This window comes from Chrysemys picta, chromosome 3 (assembly GCF_011386835.1).
Source record: "Chrysemys picta bellii isolate R12L10 chromosome 3, ASM1138683v2, whole genome shotgun sequence".
Lineage (NCBI taxonomy): Eukaryota > Metazoa > Chordata > Testudines > Emydidae > Chrysemys > Chrysemys picta.
This window is the reverse complement of record NC_088793.1, coordinates 154,978,630-155,004,677: the sequence shown is the minus strand read 5'-3', so window position 1 is coordinate 155,004,677 and position 26,048 is coordinate 154,978,630. Positions and strand designations below refer to the sequence as shown.

Genomic DNA, 26,048 nt, shown 5'->3' with positions numbered 1-26,048 from the left:
GGAGTCAGTGAAGACTATCAATGATGTCACTCCCCTGCCTTAAATAGCTTTTGCATATGATGGGAACCATTTGTTTCAAAGCTTGGTTCCCACGCCAGTCAGTGGAAAACACTGATATCCCAAGATGGAGCCCAGCACCAGGTGACCTGGTCACATGTCCCTGTAGTGTTACAGCAGTCAGCTGTCTGCAGTGTCCTCAGGAAGGTCCCCAGGTGGGAGATAAGCTTCTTCTAAGGCCTATTGTTTTCTCTAATGGCCCTTCAACATAAATGGGCCCTTCCCAGCCAGCCATCTAGACTGAGAGCCTTTTGCCTAGTGGGCGTTCCCCAGGTGTAATATAGATGTATAGTCAGTATTCCTAACTTCAAATACAAAAATGATATATGCATACAAATAGGATAATCATATCCAGTACATCATAACTTTTCCAATGACACCTCATATGACTCATCTTGCATAAAATACATCAAAATTATGCCATAATCATATCATAATAATATTACTGCGAAGAATGTGGGGTGCAGTGACACAAGGAGTTCACGACTGGGCCAGTGGAGTGTTATATTGTGAAGTGAGCTGATAGCCTCTGTTCTAGTGGGAAAATTAAAATGGAATGTTACCTGTGATGTCCAGCCAATATTTGAAGTAGGGGCTCCCACAAAAATTCCCCTTTCCTCTTTGCTCTGTATACATGTGCTTTCAGAGATAGCCACCTGACTGCCCAGCAGCAGGAAAGTCACAGTGTGAAGCTGGGCCTTTCATGGCCAGAGGCGGGCTTTGCCACCCGAGCTGGGCTGTGCGTGTGGGTGGCAGGGTGGTTCAGATTTGGGGAAGGGGCTGAGCCCCTCTAGCCCTAGTTGCTCACCACCTATGCTCCTCAGATCCCGCCGACCCACAGGATCTCCTAGGGCAACTGAGCAACAGACGCTTTGGAGAGGAGCCCAAACCTTGGAGGAGCCAGTGAGCTCAGGGAGGGGGAAATTCTGAAGTGCTGGAGTACCCACTGTCCTGGATTGAAGGTGCCAGAGCGATACTCCATATCTCCCCAGCATCACTACACCTCTGCTAGAGAACTGATTCATCTGTTTAACCAAGGAAAAAGGCTGCATCCCCGGCAAACAAATCTTTATTAAGTGCATTTGCTGGAAATGTGTAATTCCTGATAACTTAATTCCTGATAACAGCCCAGTGTTCATCTTGCATATGAAGTTGGGGTGGGGTGGGAGGGCAGGCAGGAGAGGTATCCTTGACAGAAAAACATTTTATTAAATCCCTGCCACTTGATGCAATCTAGTCCATTCCAAAGTAAACCAAGTCGCTTTTTGGAAGTATTTTATAAGTCCCAGAGATAAAAGTTGTCTCTGACAAATATAATTGATCAATATCCTGATGTTGGATGACTCCAGACTGAGATCTATTAAACTGTGGGATCCTATCCTAAGGAAAGTAGTAGAAGCCCCATTGCTTGGGACATTCAATAAGGAACAATCTTTCATTGGCTAGGAGACTGGAATACAGTCTTTTCCAACTCTGAGTCCTAAGATTCTGTGGACAGAATTGCTACAGGCTGCTGGAGGAGTGACACCCAGAAGAAAAAAGAAGATGGATTCGTTTTTGTACGACTAAGTTATTTGGCATAGGGATACATAGATACTGAAAAGCAAGGTTGGATCTGGTTTGCTGACTATCTCCAAGCTGCGTAAGAGCCTCTGCTCCTAAATTTTATTACATAGCACCACCTTGTGGATATTTGGAGGGAGTGACAGCTTTCCTACATTGTTCTACAAACATTTACCCACATTTGAATAGTGATGCCATTTGTTTGGGGGGTGGGGAGTGTTACACAGATAAAGTTGGTTCATTGTTTTTCTTAGCCAGGGATAATGTGATCATCAACTCTTGGAGGTCAGCCCTCTCTGTGTACTCCTTCTGCCAATTGACAGAAACAGATTTCATGGCTTGATGATTGTTGGGTGTTCATTTATGTGTTTATTGGAAAACCTTATATACAAATAGTTATACTCCTTATAAGCAAATAGTTCAAGATCATAGATGACAAGGGAAAAATAAACCCATCACATATGCTAAGGAAAAAGGCAATTTTGCTTTATGAAGCTTTTTTATTCTTTCTAGATTATATCTCAAGTGAAATTCACCCTCGATGGCCAGTAGGCAGCCTGTGCCACTGAACTCACCAAAATAAGGCATAAATACATCTTAATTGGTGCACAGGCCTTGTTCTGCCATCTGCACAGGAATGAATTTCACCCAAAGGGAAACTGACTAGAAACTAAAACTGACCATAAATAGATGATAAAACTAACTCACCCAGTTTCCCTGTCCATGATGAGGGATTTACCGGCAAAGTAAACCAATGGGATAAATGGTGAAAAAGCAAATTACATTTGTAAGGCTTGATTTTCAAACCAGACCTCCAGCTTTGAGGGCACAGTGTTGCCTGCCCAAGTTTATTCATGAATTTTTTTCAGGTATAAAATTACAAACACCGTTCACCAGGGGTGCAAAGTTGGGCCAGTTTGAAAATCTGGGCTCCTAAAATTCTTTTAAATAATCCACAGTATGATGGGTAACCGTGGCTTCACGCTTTGTCTTTATTGACTGTCCACAGTTAAAGAGTAATGGTTGAAGTGTATCGACTTGAGCTTTTATGGGACTTTCTCCCTTTTTCACATCTTCAGAAGTTACCTTTTACATTGAAGACAGTTGAGCCACTGTTGCCTCTAATAGCACTGGCAGTCTAAGGGGTGGTTTTCGCCGACACTGTTAATTTTAGTTACTCCTCTCAAGTGACCCTAGCGCAAGTAAGAGTGACCACAGTGCAAAACAACACTGGAGCTACACAGGGTGATTGGATTGGATTAGCAGATGAGGAGTTTTGCTAATTTGAACTGTAGCCTATAGCTGCATCCCCACAGCATTACTAACTCAAGGGTCAGCAGCACTTGAGCTTCAACCTGTACTACCCCCTGAGAGCACATGTACATTGCAACTCGGAGCAAATCTCCCAGCCTGGGCAGACAGACTGGTGCTAGTGGGGCTAAGGTTGCCAAGCGTCTGGTTTTTGACCGGAATGCCCGGTTGACTGGGCCATTAAAAGTCAGGTCGGCAGCACAGTGAGGCTAAGGCAGGCTCCCTGCAGGCTCTGAGTGGCTCCCGGAAGCAGCAGCATGTCCCTTCTCCAGCTCCTAGGTATAGGAGCAGCCAGGGGGCTCTACACACTGCCCAACCACCGGCTCCGTAGCTTCCCTTGGCTGGAAACTGTGGCCAATGGGAGCTGCGGGGGCGGTGCTTGCAGACAGGGCAGCGTGCAGAGCAATCTGGCCACACCTCTGCTTAGCAGCTGGAGGGGGGATATGCCGCTGCTTCCTAGAGACACCTGCAGTAAGCGCCGCCCAGAGCCTGAACCCGTCACTCCCTCCTGTGCACCAACTTCCTGTCACAGCCCTGATCCCCCTCCCGCCCTCCAAACCCCTCGGCCCCAGCCTGGAACACCCTCCTGCACCCCAAATCCCTCATCCCCAGCCCCACACCAGAGCCTGTACCCCCCAGCTGGAGCCCTCACCCCCTCCCGCATCCCAACCCATTGCATCAGCCAAGAGCTCCCTCCCGTACCCTGAACTTCTCATTTCTGGCCCCAACTCAGAGCCTGCACCCCCAGCTGGAGCCCTCACCCCCTCCCGCACCCCAACCACCTGAGCCAGCCCGGTGAAAACAAGCGAGAGAGTGAGGGTGGGAGAAAGTGAGCGACAAAGGGAAGGGGAAATGGAGTGAGCGGGGGTGGGGCCTTGGAGGAGAGGTGGGGCAGAGGGTGGGGCAAGTGTGTTAGGTTTTGTGTGAGTAGAAAATTGGCAACCCTAAGTGGGGCTCAAGCTAGCCTGCTAATAATAACTGGGTGGACATTGTGGCTTGGGCAGAGACTTGACTAGCCACCTGAGCTTAAGCCCATCCAACCCCTCCCAGGCTTGAGGTAAGATGGCTAGCCCGAGACTCCGCTGAAGCCACAATGTCCATGCTGCTAAATGCCCTTTAACTTAAGCTAGAGATTTTTGTGTGGACAGGAATTGCATTAGGGACAGCACTTAAGTTATACCTTGAACTAGCACCACAGTGAAGACAAGTCTTAAGAAGACTTGCAGTTTGTGAGGATATTTGTATTGTTTCTTTCAGGTGGTAGCAGGAAACCTGGCAAGAGAGGAACTGGGGAAAGTTACAGTCAGAAGCAGTGCAGCAAAGCAGAAAGAGCAAGTAGTATTAGTAATAATACGGTTTATTTTAAATTCTAATCAGGTTCCTTGTTCAGAGTTAGAAGAAAGTGACTCTTTCTGTGATTCTTTACCATTGTCACACCACACAGGGGGAGAAGGCAGGAACTCCTACTCTCAAAGGGATGAAAGCTAGCTGCTGCAAGGGGAAGAAAGATTGTCCCTGGAAGTTCAGATCTGGCTGGGTTGAAATAAGTTGCCTCCTCTACTCTCACTGGGGAGTGGAGTGATAGTCATCTGCCTGCCTCTACCCCCTTTTATTTTGTTGTCAGGAGGGAGAGGTGGGGATATAATGGGGCAGGGTATCCTCCCTGGTTCCCTCTCAAAGAGGGTGATGCAGGGTCCCCCCAATTCTGGGAAGACTCTGGGGCCAGAGGCACCCTGTTTCCCCTGCAGTGTGTGTGTAAACTCTTCTGGGTGCAGGTTGCCAACAGATACCATGCATGCCATGTGAAATGCCTTAAAACCTTTTCATCTCTGGAAAACTCTGTTCTTCACCACGTCCTTTACTAGGTGTTGGGAAAAGTCATAATGACACAGATATTTTCTTACCAAAAATGCAACAGATGGGAACTAAGTGATGCAACTTTGCATTGGCTGGTCTCAGAAAAGTGATTCAAATGAAGAAAAACTAAATTCATAGCAGGTGCCATGTCATTTGCTTCCTACCCCCATGCAAAGGGCCAGCAAAGAAACCTATATGCCACTTAAGCCCAAGGGGTTAATAGAGGTGCTGGGGCATTCTGCTAACCATCTGCAGAGGAGTGAATTTCACATCTGTTTAACTTACTTACTGGTGTAAGGCAAAAGGATGGTTTTGTAGTTAAGCCAGTGGATGGGGACTCAAGAGGTCCTGGCTGTGACAGACTTTGTGTGTTCCTGGGCAGCAGAGCTGGTCAAAACAGATTTGTAACATTTTGCCCCTTAAACTTTTTTTTTAATTTAATTGATTATGAATGTTTGGCCACTTCTAATCTTGGGCAACTCACTCTCTGTGGCCCAGATCCACTAAGGGACTTAGGCACCGAAGTCTTGGCTTTAGGTGCCTAAGTCCCAGTTTTGGCTCTACTGCGATCCACAAAACTCCAACTGAACTCTGCAGGTTTACTCACTCAGCTCCTAAGGTTGCAGACTAAAAGTTTCCTTGATGCCTATATTTGTGCTTCTCGGCGTATGCACTGCCACTTTCCTCTACACACCTAGACATCTATCTCCTCCCCAAAACCAGAGAGCAATTCAAAAACCTGAGGTAAGGCAGGTGGTTGGCCCCACCTAAGTCATATGTGGGGCCCGATCCAGTAGGTGCACTCAGAGGCTGCCTATCGTACCCGGTCCCATTCAAAATCTGTCTGGAGAAGGAGGAGGGGCCCACCTTATAACCTTAGCCCAGTAAGTAGAGAACTTACTTAGGATGTGGGAGAGCCAGGTTCAGTTTGTTCCCTCCCTGCCAAAGAGGGAGAGAGAATTGGAACTGGGGTCTCCCACCTCTCAGGAGGGTGCTCTGACCACTGAGCTGTTGGATATTCTGATGTGGGCCTCCTTTAGTCTCTCCTGTTGAAGCTGTGTCACTGTGGATTAAAAAATGAAAGTGACCAGAGCAGGGGATGGGATCCAGGATCTCCTGCCTCCCATATGGGTTCCCTAAGCACTGGACTACAAAGTCATTCTCATTTTGTGTGTGTGTGTGTGTGTGTGTCCGAGAAACTACTACCTATGAGGTGCGAGACACAGGGTCCAGCTCCCCTGCTCCAATCACTCTCTCTTTCATTATTTTTCCACAGTGGAACAACTTCAACAGGAGAGACTGAACCCCTCCCTTGTCCAATATTCCATGGCTCCGTGGTCAGAGCACTCTTCTCAGAAGTGAGAGATCCCCACCCCCAGTTCAAATCCCTTCTCCCCCTCTGGCATAAAGGGGGGAATTGAACTTGAGTCACCCACATCCCAGGGGAGTGCTGTAACCACTGGGCACCCCACTGACCATTTTTGTGTGGAGGGAGGCACATGCCTAACCCATTCCGGAAAGAAAGCACTTAGGCACCAAAGCTGCCTGACTCCAGGTTAACAGGTTCCTGTTTGTGGATTGCTAAACAGAGAGAGGTATCTATCTTCCTGAGAGTAGCAGGGTTTAGTACCCCGCACATCCTCCGGCATTTCTCATTAGCTAGCTTACAGGGCTCCCCTCCTAGCATCCTGGCATTTGTGGACCTCATTCTAAGGTGCCTATCTCCCCCCCAGGCGTTGTATAGGGAGCCTAGATGCCCAACGAGGGTTTTGTGGATCAGTGTTGTTCCCGTGATTTTCTAGCGGCTGAAAAATTAGCTGCTGCGACACTCAGTGTTGTGATGCCTACGTCTCTTTGTGAATCCAGGCCGCAGTGCCTCAGCTCCCTGTAGGAGCTAATACCTAAGGGTATTGCCCTACTGCAGGATAGTTGTGTGCAACGATCCATGAATGTCTCTGAAGTGCTAATATACTATGGGGCCAGGAGGCCAAATAAGTTCCTAAATAGAATTTGGCTCAAAATATTGTTATATCCAATGTTTGTGTAGTCAGTACATCCTGTAATAGCACTTAAATAGCTGCTCAACTGGACTGATGTACCCTAGCAGAGCTGTGTGGGAAGATGACATGGGCACAGGACATTCAATCTAGCCTTTGGAGGAGCACTGAACTTTGGAAAGAAAGTGTATCTTTGTCCCCTATGAAGAGAAATCCTCATTTTACAGATGAGTAAGATAAACATATGGGCCACATGCAATAGCTTAACACTGAATTTTGTGAAGCAACAGTGTATTAAATATTTCTACCTATTTATGTAATGATTTTCAGGCTATATTTAACAGGCTAGAACATAAACGTGGTTGTATTCTGGCACACAGATGGCACATTTTTGGCACAGCTTTTTCAATGTTTTTCCACAGGGCTGACTCATGTGCATTCAGATTTTACTCTTAACAGATGCAGTAGCTCTAAGTCTGAGAACAGATGGAGGTTTGTCAGGTGTTTGATACAACCACCAAGGCCAACAATTTCAAATCTCAGAGTCTAAAATTAAGTGCCTAAATTAATGATAAATGGCCTCATTTTCAATGGGCCTGAAAATTGACAATCCCAATAGACTTCTATTGGAGAAGAGTCAGGTCAATATGGAGTACTTTTGAAAATCCCACCCTGTCTCCAGCAGAGGTAACCTTCAGAACATGAACTGTTTGTAAACAAATGCATTGATACTTGCCAGAGTCTGCAGACCATCTGAACCAATAGTTTTGAGAGGTGGGAATGTTTGTTTATTCGTATTTGCTTCAGTGGTGTTAACTCTGGAGCCTAGTGATTTAGAATTTAAATGTCAACACCGCTAGCCATTCCATTGCTGATCAAAGCAAGGAGGAGGACAATTATCTAATGAAGATCTGCACAATGGACTGGGAGTGGTATATCATTTTGGTGTGATGAGAGGATGGAACATGGGTCATGGATGGAGAGTGGGGAATACCAATACTTCTTTTTCCAATCTGTTCCCTGTTTGAAAAGGCATATGGGGAAGGAGAAATCATCTGGAACCATTAATGGTAAGAGAATGAGCAGGGAGAGTGAATGCACAGCATTCCTCCTCAACCGAATCAATCAAGCCTTTATTTTTATACATTTAAGCCACAGTGCAGACTCAGAGAGGACTGCAGCATGTGCTAATGGAAGAAGGAGTGCTTTTAGCTTTGGCATATTAATGCAGGGCACGTCCCTTCATTTGTCTGCATTACAGCTGGCGTGGAAGAATGGCGCCTAATTGGTTTCTTCTGGCAGGGCTGTATCTGTCCCACTGTGGATTCTCTAATGGCCCATTAAGGAACACAGTCCATACTGATGTTTTGGACTGGTTTCAGCCCCCTGCAGTAAGGTAGTAACTCACTGTGCTTGGAATGTTTATTAGATAAAGCTGCGAGACACCCTGAGGGACATGCTCAGAAAAGTGACTGTAAAAATGCATTTCTGGGTGTTCCACATTTTGGTTTTCTTCATGGTTCCCGTTTCTCTCATTTCAGAAGACCAGTTTAAGCCTCTAAATGAAGAAGCTCAAGCTTAGAAAGCAAAAAGAACAGGAGTACTTGTGGCACCTTAGAGACTAACAAATTTATTAGAGCATAAGCTTTCGTGGACTACAGCCCACTTCTTCGGATGCATATAGAATGGAACATATATTGAGGAGATATATATACACACATACAGAGAGCATAAACAGGTGGGAGTTGTCTTACCAACTCTGAGGCCAATTAATTAAGAGAAAAAAAAAACTTTTGAAGTGATAATCAAGATAGCCCAGTACAGACAGTTTGATAAGAAGTGTGAGCATACTTACAAGGGGAGATAGATTCAATGTTTGTAATGGCTCAGCCATTCCCAGTCCTTATTCAATCCTTTGTTGATTGTGTCTAGTTTGCATATCAATTCCAGCTCAGCAATCTCTCGTTGGAGTCTGTTTTTGAAGTTTTTCTGTTGTAATATAGCCACCCGCAGGTCTGTCACTGAATGACCAGACAGGTTAAAGTGTTCTCCCACTGGTTTTTGAGTATTATGATTCCTGATGTCAGATTTGTGTCCATTAATTCTTTTGCGTAGAGACTGTCCTGTTTGGCCAATGTACATGGCAGAGGGGCATTGCTGGCACATGATGGCATATATCACATTGGTAGATGTGCAGGTGAACGAGCCCCTGATGGTATGGCTGATGTGATTAGGTCCTATGATGATGTCACTTGAATAGATATGTGGACAGAGTTGGCATCGGGGTTTGTTACAAGGATAGGTTCCTGGGTTAGTGGTTTTGTTCGGTGATGTGTGGTTGCTGGTGAGTATTTGCTTTAGGTTAGGGGGTTGTCTGTAAGCGAGGACAGGTCTGTCTCCCAAGATCTGTGAGAGTAAAGGATCATCTTTCAGGATAGGTTGTAGATCTCTGATGATGCGCTGGAGAGGTTTTAGTTGGGGGCTGAAGGTGACAGCTAGTGGTGTTCTGTTATTTTCTTTGTTACTCTGAAGCTTAGAAAGGTTTTTCTAATTGCTAGCCCTGTAAACTCTAAGGGCTGGTCTACACTACGGATGCTATAGCTATGCCGCTTCAGTACCATAGTGTCCTTCCTACAGTGACAGAAGGGTTTTTTCCATCAGTGTAAACTCCACCTCCTTGAGCAATGGGAGCTACTTTAGCTGAAGCAGTCTTACATCCACTTAGCTGCCTCTACATGGGGAATTGGGTTGGTATAGGTACTAGGGTTGACAACAGGCCCATATTACAAGGGATGGCCCTTATTTAAATAGAAAATTGTCTGTCCCACACTAAATCAGTATGGGATACCTTTTATCCCATATTTCAACATATTAAAAATATTATCATTATGCAAAGCCAGTTTTATTATTATCTTACCTTCCAAGGATATAAGGTTTGTAAAATTAGACAATCGTAGTAATGCAGAATTGGTCCCTGAACCAATGTACCTATACCATAGAGGTTCTCAAACTATAGGGTGTGGCACCCGGCGGAAGGGGAGGGAGATAAGGTTATCGGTGAGCACGAAGACTTGATGGGGCCATGCTGAAAGGCTGGAGTCAGGAGAACGCTCTGTCCAGCATGGAAAGCGGACAGGACTCTGTGCAGGTGGTCTTAGCTACTAGACCAGGGTCCCTGCCTGCCTCGCTCCCCCACTGCTGCAGTTGCCACCAACCAGCAGTTATGCTCTTCTGCTGGGGCTGTTGCCAGAGACTCTGTGAGTAGGGAATGGAAGGCTACACAACAAGAGTACTGATGGCCCTGCCAGACAGAGCCCCTTCCTGACTTTTGCCCTTCAGCGCAGCTCCAGGGCACATAGCCCCATGCACTTGCCCTGCCAGACAGACCTTGTGCAGGGAAAGAAGACCGGGCTGTGCTCAAGGGCTGGAATCAGCAGGGGGCCCAGTCCAGCAGGGGGCCAATACTCACTGGTGCATCTTTCCACTCCCCTCCCAACCCTGGCCCTTCAGTGCTGCCCTGTTCACTTCTGGAGCTGGGTCCCTGCAGCCAAGACTGCCTGACTGCTGCAGGGAGCAGAAGGTTTCCTCAACTGCCACCTGGTTAGTACCCCCACCCCCTGTGGCACTGAGTACCCCACCTCTGGCCCCTGTGGTACAGGGTACTTCTCCCCCATAGGGATGCTAAGAAAGGAGTCCTGTATTTTTGAAATACAATGTTGGTGACCTTAATAGCTATTGTGCACAGGTGTGGATTTTTCACACCCCCTGAGAGATGTAGCTATGTCAATCTTAATTTTAAGCATAGATGAAGCCTAAGATCTGACTCAAGATGCGTTGTTTCTGCCTTTTGCACCATTCGCCAGTAGAGCTGGTTGAACATTTTCTGAAAAAATGTGCTGTTGTGGAACAGATGTTTTCTTATAGAACAGAAAATTTTATTTTATCTAAACCAAAACTTTCCATGGGGAACATGTTGCTTTTGATGAAATTTAGAGGAGAAAAAAAGAAACAAAAATAAAAAAAGCATGTAGGCAAGGTTGAAATGTTCCTTTTTGACATTTTGGCAATGGAATGTTTCATTTTTATGTTTCAAAACAACTTTTCTTTTTGAAAAAAGTGTCTTTTATTTTCTTTTATACATTTTTTTTAAAAAGGTCAATCAAAAACTTGAAAAAATGTGAAAACTTAGTTTTGCAGGAAATTTTGAAATTCCTCATTTTCATTCGGTTTCAGAACACAATTTCAAAATAATGGAATTTCGCATGACATGCACATTCTGGTTCCTACAAGGGTCTAACTGCTAGTAATAAAGAGTCTACTATCAAAATGTAGGGAAGATTTGTTCATGATGTGCAGTGGCATTTAGTGCCCCAAATAGGGATTCAAAGGTGAATTGGATGATATCCACCATGTCACCGAGGAGGCCTTGAATTGACTTATGGACTTACGACTGCAGCTATAGAACATTATTCTGCAGATGCCTTACACAAGAGCGAGAGAGGCATTTAAAAAAAAAATACTACAGTCATTGTCGAAAATCCTACCGTTTACAATAAGGATGTTGCACAGTTTGGACGATTTACTGTAGAATATTTTGTTTTTGTTTTTTTATAATGCAAAAATAGAATTCAGTTTGCTCTCCCATAGTTACATGGGCAGTACTGTGCTAACTGCAGTAAAAACGTACTTTTGCCAGTAAATATATGACTCTGAATGCACACTCAGGGATCAAATCTCAAATCTTTGTAATTCAACAGGATTTTGATCAGGCCCCAGATTGGTAATTGTGACGTTGCAGTCTATGGTTTTATAAAAATATGCTAATGAGTGAATATAATGTAACTGGGATATGCTTCATGCAAAAGGTCTCTTGTAAGGTATCATTACAAAGCTTATAATCTACTGAGTGTGATCATCCTATTTATATAAATGTACCACTCTTGTATCTGAAACTAGAAATATGAAATATAACTCTGAGGGCCTATTGTAATTATGCAAAGTGTGGGCCATTAATGGTGGTTTGGAATCTTGATGACTCTCATTAACCAGGACAATTGTCTGCAGATGGCTGTTTTACCTGTAAGTCTTCCTGTATACATGTGTGCTGGCAAGTGGGCAATGAAGTCTTGCAGTGACATGTGATCATATCACCTGAACTGGAATCCATCTTTAACCTGGTGTCTTTCCATTGAGGAGGGTGTGGGAACCCAGAGAGGGACAAAGGGTTCCCACCTTATGCAAAAGATATGTAAAGGGCTGGAACAGAACAAAGGGAGGAGCCACCATGAACAATCCCCTAGCTACCACCTGAGCTGGAACAAGAGCTGTACCAAGGGAAAGAATTGTGCCCAGGCCTGGAAGGGGTCCAGTCTGAGGAGAAACCTTACTGAAGCATCTCTGAGAGTGAGATTATCTGTAGTCAGTTTGATTAGACATAGATTTGCGCATTTTTTTATTTTGCTTGGTGACTTACTTTGTTCTGTCTGTTACTACTTGGAACCACTTAAATCCTACTTTCTGTATTTAATAAAATCACTTTACTTATTAATTAACTCAAAGTATGTGTTAATACCTGGGAGAGCAAACAACTGTGCATATCTCTATCAGTGTTATAGAGGGCGAACAATTTATGAGTTTACCCTGTATAAGCTTTATACAGGTAAAACGGATTTGTTTGGGTTTAGACCCCATTGGGATTTGGGCATCTGAGTGTTAAAGAGAGGAACACTTCTGTTAGCTGCTTTCAGGTAAACCTGCAGCTTTGGGGCACGTAATTCAGACCCTAGGTCTTTGCTGGAGCAGACGGGAGTGTTTGGCTCAGCAAGACAGGGTGCTGGGGTCCTGAGCTGGCAGGGAAAGCAGGAGCAGAAGTAGTCTTGGCACATCGGGTGGCAGCCCCCAAGGCGGGTTCTGTGATCCAACCCGTCACAGTAATGACCAAATGTTATTAACATCTGTCGTCTGTTTTTTGGCCTCCTTTTTAAATTATGTGTAATCCAGTGGTGCCTAGAGACCCCAGGAGATCTGGGTCCCATTGTGTTAGGTGCTGATGCTGTACAAAGAAATAGCGAAACTGTCCTGTCCTTTCCCTAAAGAGTTTATAATCTAAACAGAGGCACAAAGAAGGGAAGTGACTTGCCCAAGGTAGGTCTTGCCCACATACTGAGGATCCAACTGGTCACCATATGTCACCATGGCAGTCAGTCGCAGAGCCAGGACTAGACCCCCAATTTCCTGACTCTCAGGCAACCCCCTCGCCACTAGAATGAGTTGGAAACAACCTGCCAACTCTCGGATCCTTAGCATGTCTGAAACTCCTAAAGGCTTCTTCCTAATACATTTATTTTTCAGCTGCATTTTGAATTTCTTGCTCCTACATCAGCTGATTCTGCCACTAATGCACCTATTGAGTGAGTTTAACTGCCCAGCTGCAGAGGCACATTACACCGTAGATAAAGAGGCGCTTGAGATGATCAGCTGCAAGCTAGCAGGCTCTGAACCTATTAAATATTAAATCAGCGGCTTGTTGTAGCAGCAGCGATTTGTCCTTGTCTCTGGCTAAGGAATTACAAGTGCTCTGCTCAGGGAATGAATTATTATTCCAGCACGGTTCTTTTGGACCAGTGCTGGAGATAATTAAGTCAATCGCTTGTAAAAGGATCCTGGACAAGCTTAATTTCTAGGCATTTCTGTCGTTCTTATTGCTGTCTGGGATGCACACTGACAATTTTCTGTACTGACAATTGGAATGAATTTTTTTGCCTTAAGGAGCCACCTATGGGGTCTGAAACATGGCAATGTTCAAAGTGAGGCATAGGAAACTAGGAATTGCTGCACTGGCTCAGTCCAATGGTCCACTCAGCCTTGTATCCTGTCTCTGACAGTGGCCAGCATCTGGTGCTTGAGAGAAAGGTGCAAGAAGTTTCTTAATGGACAATTGTAAATTTATAGCCCCATAGAAGGTTGTGTTTTCTAACCCTTGGCATTTGGTAGTTGGCTTATGTTAACATGGAGGGTTGATTTAGTATTTAAATTGTGGTAGCACTAAAAAGTATCAACCAGGTAGGGCCCCATTATGCTAGGAACTGTACAAACCTATAGTTTATTATTATTACTCTATTTGTATTGTTGTAGCCTCTAAGAGCCCCAGTCCTGGACCAGGGCCGCTTGGTGCTGTACAAACACGAAACAAAGATAGATAAGATAAGGGTGCTCCTTACCCCAAAAAGCTTAACATGTAAAAGAATCTAACCTGTTTTGAATCCTACTAAACTTACGTCCTTGATATCATGTGGCAGTGAGTTCCACAGGTTAATTATGTTTCTGTGAAAAGCATTTCCTTTATATCAGTACTGAAGACAAAATGAGTTTGTGTCTCACTGGATTTTCAATATTCAGCCTTGGAAGTGGCATGCAGATGTAGCAGAGCAAGGGATCTATGCTAGTAGTCATCCCATGTTTTATCTTGTTGGATGGGGAGGAGCCCACATCAAAGCAGAGCTGCAGCATGGCCCTTTCCCTTCATCAGGGAAAGAGCTACTGGGTGATTTAATTTATTTGTAGTCATAAACCATCAAAGTATTTCTGGCTCATGAAGTGCTGCCATAACTTAACGGTCAGGGTTTTATGGTCTTGGGTTGAGCAGGGTATTCTGGACATTTACGCATCATTTGTGGGGAAAGTATCCCCCAAATAGGTTAGATACCAGGACTGTAAGCAAACAGGTCACTTTGAAGTGGGAGGAGAGTCACCTGATCATGACTTCAGTACATCTTGGGCAAACGCTGTGTAAATCAGGTCTCAAAAGCATTTTAAAAGGCTGTAATAAAATCAGGCTATTTTTTTGTAGCTGACTGAACCAAGCCATCATCTCATTCTCCAGATATAGACTGTGACTTGTCTAGACTGTATCTGAGGGATACATGACAGGCGTTCTTTCAATTAGAGTTAGCAATGCTTTTAACTCTTCCCTTGAGATTATTTTAGATATTTATTGGGTGGGTGCCCTTAGCACTCGGCCCTCTCACTGCAACAACAGACAAAACACATTTAACTCATACTCCTGACAAACAGTTAGGAGAGAAGAGCTCTTTGTGAAAGATTCAACATCTCCACCTTGCTTCTGTGGATGTTGTCGCTCAGGGGTCAGCCTATTATGATGTCATTTTCTCAGTCTCATTCTCTGACCTCCGTACAACACAGGGAAGTTGAGATTTGATAGGGAAGAATAAGCAGAAGGAAAAACACCCTGAGAGAAGTGCTAGGGGGCCAGCATTCTACACCACAATTCAGCTGGAACTGTGGTTAAAGGCGATTGAAACAGGAGGGGGATGTCTGACCATACCAAGGAGGAGGGAGAGCTGTGTGGGAGCACTGCTTATCTAAGCCAGGGAGAGGAGAGGGACACAGGCAACAACAAAAATCCTATGCAGCTCACTTTGGAGGGCAATTTCTCTGCTTATTGATGAGTTCTGAAGCAACAGTCCTGACCACTTGTGGTCTTTAAAGGCACCATGACCTTTTAATCAGAGTGGGAGTATTGCCCCCTCTATCCTGGCCACATTCCAAACTTTGGCAATGGCATTCTCGCTCCTTTAATTGCCTCTACAGTTACAAGTTACACCTACTGTCTTAAGCTGTGGGTGTCATTGTTGTTCACTGTTAGCAGGGTCAGCTCTAGGCACCAGCGTAGCAAGGAGGTACTTGGAGTGGCTAATTCAAAGGGGCGGCACTCCGTCCGGTATTGGAGTGGCACGTCCGGGTCTTCAGCGGAAATTCGGCGGCGGGTCCCACATTCCGTCTTTGAGCTGCCGCCGAAGAGGAAGAGAGGGAGGACCCGCCACCGAACTGCCGCAGAAGAAGCGGCGCGGTTGAGCTGCCGCTAAAGTGCCGCCACCCGTCTTTTTTTTTTTTTTTTTTGCCACTTGTGGCGGCAGAAAAGCTGGAGCTGGCCCTGACTATTAGACGGTTGCTCTTCTCCCTCCCCCACTCCCCAAAGGTTGCTGCATTTCAGACAGGTTTGGTGGATAAAGTGATCCCTCTGCATATCAGTTAAAGACCCTGATTCTGCATCATTGCGAAGTTAGTGGGACTCTGTGCAGGTGTAAAGGTCTTCCTATGTAGATCCCTTTGTGAGATCAGGGCTTATGTTTGTATGGGATCCTTTAGAGTGCAATACATATTTAAGATTATTATTCATAATTTACTGCAAAAAAGTCAGTATCATGGCCAATTTTGGAAATATCGATATAGCTGCTGGCAACTCTGTTGTGCTAATGACACATGCATGCAGACATGGAAACTAGGGGCCCAGCCTGGCAGAGGACAGTAGAATTGAGGAGTAGTGGCTCCATGTGGCATGCTCTCATGGAAATCCACCATCACTGATGACACTGCATGCAGCAAAATTTCACACTGAGAGTTTCAACGTTAACTCCGCCAGTTGTAAACCCTTACTATGGCTGGTGAAATTTATGGACCTCCACATTGCACAATGTGTCCCAGATTTACTACCCTTCAAAAATTCATGATTTCATGACCAGACCTGGGCTGCCCTCTGTGGAAGTATACCCAGGGAGGAATAGAGTGAGGTACAGATACTATAAACATGTACATATGACTATGCTATTGTTATATACACACACATAGGGATTTGTCCTGCATTTTATACTGATTAGTCCTTAGGACAGAAAGACAGTCTAGTGGATAGAGCACTTGACTAGGACTCAGGGAACTTTGTTCAGTTCAGATGTTTTTTTTTGGTATTGGGTCAGGGATCATATATATTCCTTTTTTAAACTTACAGCCATTTTATGCTTTGCCAGCTGAATCTCTCAGTCCAGGACGCAACATAGAGTTTTAGTATATGCTGGTCAGTTCCTGTAATAACAACCAAGATAGCAAGAATTTCCCTGTACTGTGTATGTTTTTACTAAGACAGAGGTTTTCTGTAACTTCACCTTTTTACACAGTATCTGATAATGCTGCTATGAAATCACAGAAACAGCAGACCCTGTATCAAGCTCATTCCTTCCGCTTGTGAAGAAATCCAAATAGCATTGTTGTCTAAACCAAACAGCTGTAGAGTTGCTACAACGTTCTCAGTGGACTCGATGTTGTCATCTGCAAGCTGACATCCGCATGCTCGGGGTTCAGCTGATCGCCATATTTGGGGTCGGGAAGGAATTTTCCTCCAGGGTAGATTGGCAGAGGCCCTGGAGGTTTTTCGCCTTCCTCCGCAGCATGGGGCAGGGGTCGTTTGCTGGAGGATTCTGAGCGACTAGAAGTCTTTAAATAATGATTTGGGAGTTCTACAGCTAAGTCAAGGGAGATAATTCTTCCAGGAGTAGGTGGGTCAGGTTTCGTGGCCCGCATCATGCGGGAGGTCAGACTAGATGATCATAATGGTCCCTTCTGACCTTAGAGTCTGAGTCTAGGAGACTATACAATCCTCTGCTATGGTCCTTACAAGGTGGTGGTTGTGTTTTTTTCACTGACGTGCACATTTTTTGTATGTGTCCCAATATCTGGAAGTTCATAATGCACTTGTTCTTGAACCAACAATCATCTGTATTATGAGACTGTTTCCCACAATGAAAGTCTTTGAGTACTCTCCTGGTAGTGCTTTCTGTATGACCCTCAGTTTGTGTGTTGCACAGATTGCACAACGTTGCAATTCCCTGACGTTATTAGTAGCTGTCTCCATTGATGCAACTTCTAGTGCATGATTTAGGATCAATTCAGCCTTAGGCCAGGTTTACACTTAAAAATTAGATCGACCTAGATACATCACTCAGGACTGTGAAAAAAATTGTCCCTGTGCAATGTAGTTAGGTCGACCTAAGCCCCTGCTAAATCAATAGAAAAATTCTTCAATCAACCTAGCTACCACCTTTTGGAGAGGTAGATTAACTATATTGATGGAAAAAACCCTTCTGTTGTTGTAGGAAGCATCTACACTGGTAGGTAGCACTGTAGCTATGTCACTGTAGCATTTGTAGTGTAGACATACTCTATCTGTTTTTGGGTTGCTTTATTTTGCAAACCACACATTAACTAGTCCCTTCATATATCATTTAAATGCTCTCCAAACTGGCAATGTTCTGTTAACTTCCTTAATTTAGCCACCTATTCAGAAATGGTTTCATTTGCTGTTTGATTTTTGTTGAGAAGAGCAGAAATGCTCTGTAATCACCAGTGGCTTTGAGGATAGGTGACTTTGTGTAACTTCCACAATTTCAGCGCACTCTGCTGGTTTCAGAGATGCTGTTAGGCTACCTTGCAGGTTACACTCAGTGAAAGCACTACTTTTTCTCATCAGTTGTACTATTAGCCATTTTATATTGTTCTAGTCTCTCAGTATAGTCTACTCTTCTACAGAGGTATCAGACAAGTCCATCTCCCCCAAACAGCCAGACATTTTTACCCCACCCCCACTACTTTATTTAAATAAGCAGTTGACCCACAGTCCTAGGGGCTGCCTCCTCATCCCCAGTTGCTTTACCTTTTGCTCTTTACACAATAACGATACTATCAAGAAACCACAGAGGCGCAGCTGAGTTCTGCATAACCCTGTTTGGTAACTATACATAGGCATGCAAGAACTAGCGACCTACATAAGTTCCTTTTTGTGGCTAAAAGTTCCTGACAGTTGAGAGTTCTATCGCGAGGTCATGAGTCAGGCTTAATTTTTACTTAGAAAGCACAGCTCTCACGATTAATTCCTGAGAGTAGGCATGTCTACATCATGCAACTGTCTCAGCTGAAGAGACTAAACAAAAACACAACCAGTCAGAAACACCGTAATGGCAGGAAGCAGTTTATTCCTGTTGACCCTGTGAATCAATATACATGTGAGCAACACTCCTGGCCAAGTGAGTAGGTTACTCACGGTCCCAGTGCCTATGGACTGCAGTTATTCTTTCATTTTCACTTGCCTTTTCTGTCACTCTCTGTACCACTGCATTCCTGGATTAGGGAATCTTCACCTGCTGTGTCTTTTGGCCTTTACCCAACAATAATAGCATGAAGAAACCACAGTGCATGGTGGGGTCCGTACAACCATGTATATAGGGTTACCATATTTTGAGTGTCCAAAAAGAGGACACTCCACGGGGCCCCGGCCCTGCCCCCAGCCCCGCCCATGCCCCCGCCCCAACTCCACCCCTTCCCCTGCTTCCCGCGAACATTTGATTCGCGGGAAGCCTGAAGCAGGTAAGCTGGGGGGGAGGAGGGGAGGCATGGCCCAGTCTGGCCCCCCCCACCGAGCGGCTCCCTCCGGCGGCCGGCCCCGGCCCCAGCGTCTCCAGCCTGGCTCAGCTCCTGGGGTGCCGGCCCCGGGCCAGCCCCCGGCCCCGCACCGCTGGGCCCAGCCCGGCCCCACACCCCTGGGCCAGCCCCCGGCCAAGCACTCCCTGCCCAGCACCGCCGGCCCCGGCCCAGCACCCAGCAGCGCCGGCCCCTCCCTATTTTCCCGGACATGTTCGGCTTTTTGGGATTTCCCCCCCGGATAGGGATTTGAGGCCCAAAAGGCCGGACATGTCTGGGAAAATCCGGACGTATGGTAACCCTAATGTATACTAATTATATACAACATGCAAGGCCTCTGGCTGGTTTCTAAAACAGACAAGACAGTTTAAAAGGATTCTGCCAATTCCTGTACACTGCAGTATCCACATATCTCGATGTCTATCAGCTTTAATTGGAAGACCATTCTCCTATCTGGAGTTCTCAAGCATGGTTGCCATGTTCTATCTGAAATCTTAGCTGGTTTTTAGGAGGTGAGGATAAAAAATGTTCCCCTGTCCCCTTCAACATACAGAGTTGCATAAAATTGCTTCTTTCTGCTGCTATGCCCTCTGTGAAATTGAGTCAGAATGGCCTGGCCTTCTGCTAACCCTGTGGAATACAGCTTGGCAATCAGGAAACCAGAACCAACACCGTGTGACACGACTTGCTTGACCAACCAATCTCTGCTCAAAAGGCAAAAAAGAACCCACCTCACCCCCGCTACCTCTCTTGAATCTTGTGGTTTGTTTGGTTTGCACTCATAGATAGGAGCCAAAGTTTTTTCACTCAAATTTGTTGTGAGAAACCTTGCATGTTTTTGTGTAAGAGATTTACTTCTGTTTTGCAGACATTTTTTAGTTTGCAACCTCAAAACAGATGCATTACCAAACAGTCCACCCAGGTCTAGCTTGCATAGACTATTGGATCAGATAAGAGCATGCAGCACGCAGAGAGCTTGCCTATAGCAGACAGCAGCATGGCGGGGAGAATAGATGAGCAGCTTAAGGAAGCACAGAGGCGGGCCTGATATATAATCTCTCTGCTACAGATTTGGCCCCATTTCTCCCCAGTGATCCTTCCCAGGAGATGCCTCTGTCCCTTGGGCATCTCTTCCCTCACCCTAATGGCACAACATTGTCTCTTCATAAACCATGGAGTTTAGAGACTAATTATTCCTTCTCCTGGTATTTTATATGGGAAGGGACAATATTGTTTGCAGAACTGTTTTTGTTCAGATGTTTTTCACCCAGTGAACACACTATAATTACCCACAATAATAGAAGAGACTACAAATGTTGTACTTTGTCTTTAGCTCCAAACTTCTGCCATCAGTTTAAGAAAGAGAGGGTTGTCCAGTGGTCAGAGCATGGAGCAAAGACTCAGGAGTTCATGGCTCTACTCCCAGTTCTGCCTCTGCCTTACTGTGTAAACCTGGGTAAGTCATAAAACATCTGTGCACGTGCCTCTGTTTCCTCCTCTGTAAAATGGGGCTAGCAATACTTACCTATCTCACTGGAGTGTTGTAGACATAATGAATTAATGATTGCAAAGTCTTTTGAGATCATAGAATCATAGAATATCAGGGGTGGAAGGGACCTTGGGAGGTCATCTAGTCCAACTCCCTGCTCAAAGCAGGACCAATCCTTCATCATTGGATGAAAGATGCTATCAACATGTAATGTATTAATACTTTAACTTTTAATCAGACCAGTTTATTACACGGGGCCTGTATGCTAATGGCCTGATTTTTCAGACTGTTTGGGTGAACAACTGGACACACAAAATATGTTTGCTCCATCATGCACCTAAGTCCAGATTTAGAGCACACTGACGTTATTATGACTGCATATTTAATGCCGACAGACCCCGGTTGAACCTGGGGCCTCTGGAGCTGAAAGCAAGAGCCTCTACCATATGAGCTAAAAGCCAACTGGCTGTTAGCTAAGGCTATAGAGCAGACTCATTTTATCTCTCTCTCTAAGTGGTCTTGGTGCCAATAGATGGGACAGAACACCAGGCCCAGAAGGTGTGTGGGTTACACATATAAACTGGATAATTGTGCATGCAAATATCTAATTAGCTGTATTTACATGCACAGTCACATTAATTGTGAACACAAACTGGGCATGCAATTGCTCACTCAAAATGTGTAAACCTGACCCTACATATTAAATGTATACACTGTACAGGAGATGAGCTTGAATCAAACCCCAGGATTTAAATGTCCCTGAACTTTGTGGGCTGGGAGGTTGCATCCTGTACCCAGATCCAGACCCAAACTTTGCAAATGGACCTAATTTTATCCTATGATGATCCAAACCCCTGGCCTGAACACCTTGCAACTTTGGGCTATTCAAAATCCAGATCTGAATGTTGTGTGTTGAATCTCTCAATATGGACACAGTGTAGCTTGTTGCCCCTTTGCCAAGTTATAACAGAATTCAGAACCTTGCCGTTCAGGTCCTGTTTGAAGCAGAAATCAGTGAAGCAGAGCCAGGTATTTTCTCAGTATAATTTGTTTATTTACAATGTGTGCAAATCCTGTTTCATTGAACACAGGTGGTAACAAACAGCACACAGGGCACGCCCTCTTGCAGAAACCTCTGGTCAGGTACCTCTGCCTTGTCCCAGAAGCATCTGCCTTGGGCCTCTGTCTCTTCCCAGGTCCTCACACAAGTCTCACACAGCCCAAAACTCCCCTGCTTGGACAGTCCCTGAGCTAGACACCTGGGAAACCCCTAGTGCAAGGATCCCTCTCAGACTAGGTGGTCTAGACAGAAAGGTGGCTTGGACATTAATTGTTTCTTTATGCAGCTGCTTTGCAACACAAAGGAACCTCAGAGCTTTAACTGCCAGACAAAGGGAAGTGCTTTAACTATCCAATATCCTTCATGACTCTGGATGGGGTTACTGCACAGTGTCTTCAACTTGTTCTATGTGGGGTTTCAGCCTATGGGCTTATGCATCAATGACTTCTAATAGACAAACCATTATCAGTGTTCCCTAATGGGCCAGCCATAACAGTATTTAGTAAATAGAAGTCACTTTATAACCATATAGCTAGCAATCCAGTATATAAAAATTATATATGGTCCTCAATATTGATTATATAGTATCAATATACATTTATTATATAATGAATTGTACAAGTACGAGGGACAAAGACAAATGAATAAATGCATATTGTGCTTACTGCACTATACCAGCTGATCTGGGTAGGCATCAAACACAGACAGAAAATTGCCTCACCTCTAAAGCTAATTTTAGTCTCTCCTATCTAGCTCTGCTTCTATTAAATCACTGCTAGTCTGACAGTGTTCCAGTAACCTGTGCCGTGCACGAAGCAGGGTGCACTGACTAACCATCTATTGCATGGCATGGGTTAACTGAGCCTGTGGGATTGTGCTTACCTAAACAAAACCACTGCAATGAGGGGAAAAAACAATGAATGGGTGGAGATGTTCAAGCCGAGGCACTCCAGCTAGTGCAGTCGGGCTGCAATGACAGGCTGAAGGTTGCAGCAGCATCGGGATCTGCATTCAAAGTGAGTGAATCTTACATTCTGGAGCGAGCTTGCGTGCAGGTCTTGTTTATTTGCTGAGACATGGCCAGTAACCAGGCCAGCCTGCAGGATGAGCAGAGCAGGCATTGTAAGTTCTTATCCTATATGTTCTACCAGGCTGTGAGAGACCACAAACCGGTATGGATGCTGGAAGATATGAGAACTATGGAATATTTTTACTGGGAGGAAAATGCCAGCCTGAGAACGTATTCACCTTCGGAAGCCCTTCTCTATGCAGTGGTGCATAATCACCTGCCTTATGCCCAATATCTGCTGTCTCATTTTCCAGAGGAGGCTCTCAAGGTGCCTGGAGAGCATTTCTGCTATTGCCCGTCCTCTGCCCCTCATTTGGCCATGGCAGTCACATACGACAGGAGGGACATTTTGGGGCTGATCATCAAGATTGCACACAAGCTACCCAGCCTAAACTCCTACATCAACAGGACCGGCTGCTTTCATCTGGAAGATGGCAAGACCCCGCTGCACCTTGCCTGCGAACTGCTGAGGTCAGAGACCGTCCTCATCCTCCTAGGGAACGGGGCTTCTCCCAGGATCGAGGACAGTAAAGGGCTCACCCCGTTGGATGTCATCCTGGAGCAGATGTGGGACTCCAAAGTCAATGTGGCATCAAAAAAGCTCTGCCTCGATTACCTCTTGCTCTTCATGCCTAGCCCACAGTTTAAGATGCGGAGAGTTCTGCAGGATCATCCAGACCACTGGACAGCTTTGCTAGGGGAAGACAAATTCAACACCCTGGTGGGGAACACACCTGCTTCTTTATACCTGCAAGCTATGCAAACTATTCTCCAGTCTCTCCCACCTTCCCACTTTCCTAAAAGCATCCAGGAACTACCTATACCTCAGGCACTAAAGCCCCTACCTTCCTACGGCAAAAAGTTACAGACAAAAAATGTGGTAAATGTTTTTCCTTGACTATTTTGGGGGGGTTGGATTTTCAAAGGCACCTAAGGGAGTTAGGCACCTACCTCCCCTAGAATTTCAATGAGATTTTGGTACCTACCTCCCATAGGCCCCATTTGAAAATCCAATATTTTATGAGAAGATTTTCAGTGTTTTTCTAATCGATTGCGGGCACGGCACTTTTAAAAGCAACTCCTTCTTTTTTATTGTTGTGCATGTGAAGGGTTAAGTTTAATTGAAGCAATTTTTCAACTGCCAGCTGAAATCAGTGTATCTAAATTCCCAGTATATTAACATTATCCTATGTAAATTATGCCGGTGAAAAAGAATGACCTGTCCATTGGGATTTGCAAATACTGTAACTATGGAACTGTATTCTACCAGCCCTATAAAAACCAGCAACGGGGTTGAGATGTCAGGTTTCCTTTCTGCTCCAGTCATGATCAGAAATCCTGTGGCTCACAATACTCTGACTGCAGTGGTGTTGAGTCAGTGCTGCAGTCTACTCAATTAGAGTCAGGGACGCCGTGTTCTTGCTCAGAGGATAAAGACAGGCAGCATACTGATGAGAAGGCATCCTTTTTTTATTTGGGAGTGAGAGGGTTAAAGGCGATCCCAGTGCTGAAGCTTCTATAGAATTGTGTGCAGTGGGGCGGGAACCATCTTTCATGCTGTTCAGCGAAAAAATGCAAATCCGGGCAATACCAGCGAGTGGAAGTCCATCTTTAATGAGTGACATTAGTTCCCCGGGACTCTTGTTTTAAGGGGTGACGGTGTCCCCAAGAGAGTTACAGCTGTGCCTGTGCCTTGATTTAGAGATTTATATCAAAGCCACCTGCATTTGCTAATTACTTGAAGATGGGCTGTGGTATTTTGCTGCTATAAATCATTAGTGGGGCAGATTAGGTCATTCATCCTCCATGCCGCAGATAGAAGGCCCGATCCTGCAGTGGGAGCTGAAGACAGGTGGTGTTCACAGGATCGGGCCCGGAAACTGATGTCGACTGCCTTGAGTTCCCAACACAGAGGGGACTCCCCTCATTAATCAGTCAGTATCTTGCTGTCGGTGTGGAATACTACTCCCCACACCCCTAGCCACAATCACAGCAGACTAGTGAGATCATGGCCCAGCAGCATGCCTCGCCAACGCCCTTCGCAGCATAGTCTTTATTTAGCTATACAATAAAGTTATTTTAGTCAAAGTGGTCTCATTTTCAATTTAATCCTTTGCTCTACTCCCCAGCCCCAAAAGGAACACATTCCCATATATCTGTAGGGTGTGATAGAGAGTGGATGGTTGATCTCTTTAAAATATATGCAGTGATAGGCAAAGGGCATGATTACAGTGGCCAGTTTTCATGAGGTTGTGAACAAGAAACGATGTGCAATAAAGTATTGTGCCACATAGCACACTGAATAGACCACTTGTTACATTTATAGATGACCTATATCTCACACGTAAAATGCTGAGCTATGTTCTCTGTTGCTGTAAATGGGTGCAGCTTCTCTGAAGTCAATGGATGCAGCCCCATTGACACCAGCAGTGAATGTACTGAGGGCACCACTGCTATATTGCTCTGTGTATCTGGGCGGCATGATACTGAATGCATTGGGTACACCCAGGTGAGGTGCCCCTGATGGCCTGCTGACTGTACAGGATATGTCCACATGGAGTGTCCCTGTTGTATGTATCAGGGACATCCAGATAGAATGCTCCGGTTCTGCTACTGAATGTACCATTTCCAGTGCATGGCACCTTCTGGGTTGCTGAATGTGATGCGTGCAGCTTAATACCCCTTTTTATCATCACTTGTATGTGGAGAAAATGCCAGCACAGCATTTTCAATGCAGACCAGCAGTAGGAGGGTTAACCTATTTCCCTGCATCTCTCTTCTTGTTGCATTGTGCCCCAATGGCATCTCCAAGGACAAACAGTTCCTTTTCGACGTATTCCTTGCGAGGAGGGGTGGCTGGTGGCAATGGAATTCAGTGTAAACCTCAACCCCCTTTTTTTTCCGCAGAGACACTGCCTCTGCAGCACATGCTGGCAGAGTTGAAGGCTGTCACAGCTCAGGGGTATCTTTCCCATGAAGCGGAGCCAAACTGAAGGCAGATTAGCATAATAAGCACTTGCCCAGCCAATCCTGCCAGTCCGTAGAGAGTGTGCAGGCACCTCCAGCCTTAAGGCATCATCAGCCCCCAGTGTGTGGGGGGGGGGGGAGGGGAGGGGACAAAACAGATGTTCCTCCCCCAAGGCTGCTGAACTGACAGAACAATAGCACAGCTGCTAAGAGCGGCCTGCATCCTGCTGCCACTGGATCCATCAAGCTCATCCATGCTGGAGCTGCAGCAGCTAATTTGGATGTCAGTGGGGGAGAGGCGGAGGCGGTGGGTGGGAATATTATTAAGATGCTAATTAAGCTCCAGTAGCAGAAATTCCATATTAAGAACAGTGGAAGGGAATTCATTAGGTATCAGAGAGGCTCGCACTC

General features: G+C 45.3%; 1 protein-coding gene across 1 annotated transcript; it reads left to right on the top strand.

Annotated features, from left to right (window-relative positions):
* The first annotated feature begins 22,255 nt into the window (after positions 1-22,255).
* On the top strand, positions 22,256-24,758 carry LOC101949385 (ankyrin repeat domain-containing protein 9-like). The gene has a single exon (XM_005289534.4). It carries the CDS (start codon positions 22,678-22,680, stop codon positions 23,566-23,568), a length of 891 nt encoding a protein of 296 aa, XP_005289591.2. The 5' UTR covers positions 22,256-22,677; the 3' UTR covers positions 23,569-24,758.
* The last annotated feature ends 1,290 nt before the right edge of the window (positions 24,759-26,048 follow it).

What these genes read in the sequence shown, in the direction of transcription:
- LOC101949385 (XM_005289534.4), top strand. Translation starts at nt 22,678, where the DNA reads ATGGCCAGTAACCAGGCCAGCCTGCAGGATGAGCAGAGCAGGCATTGT.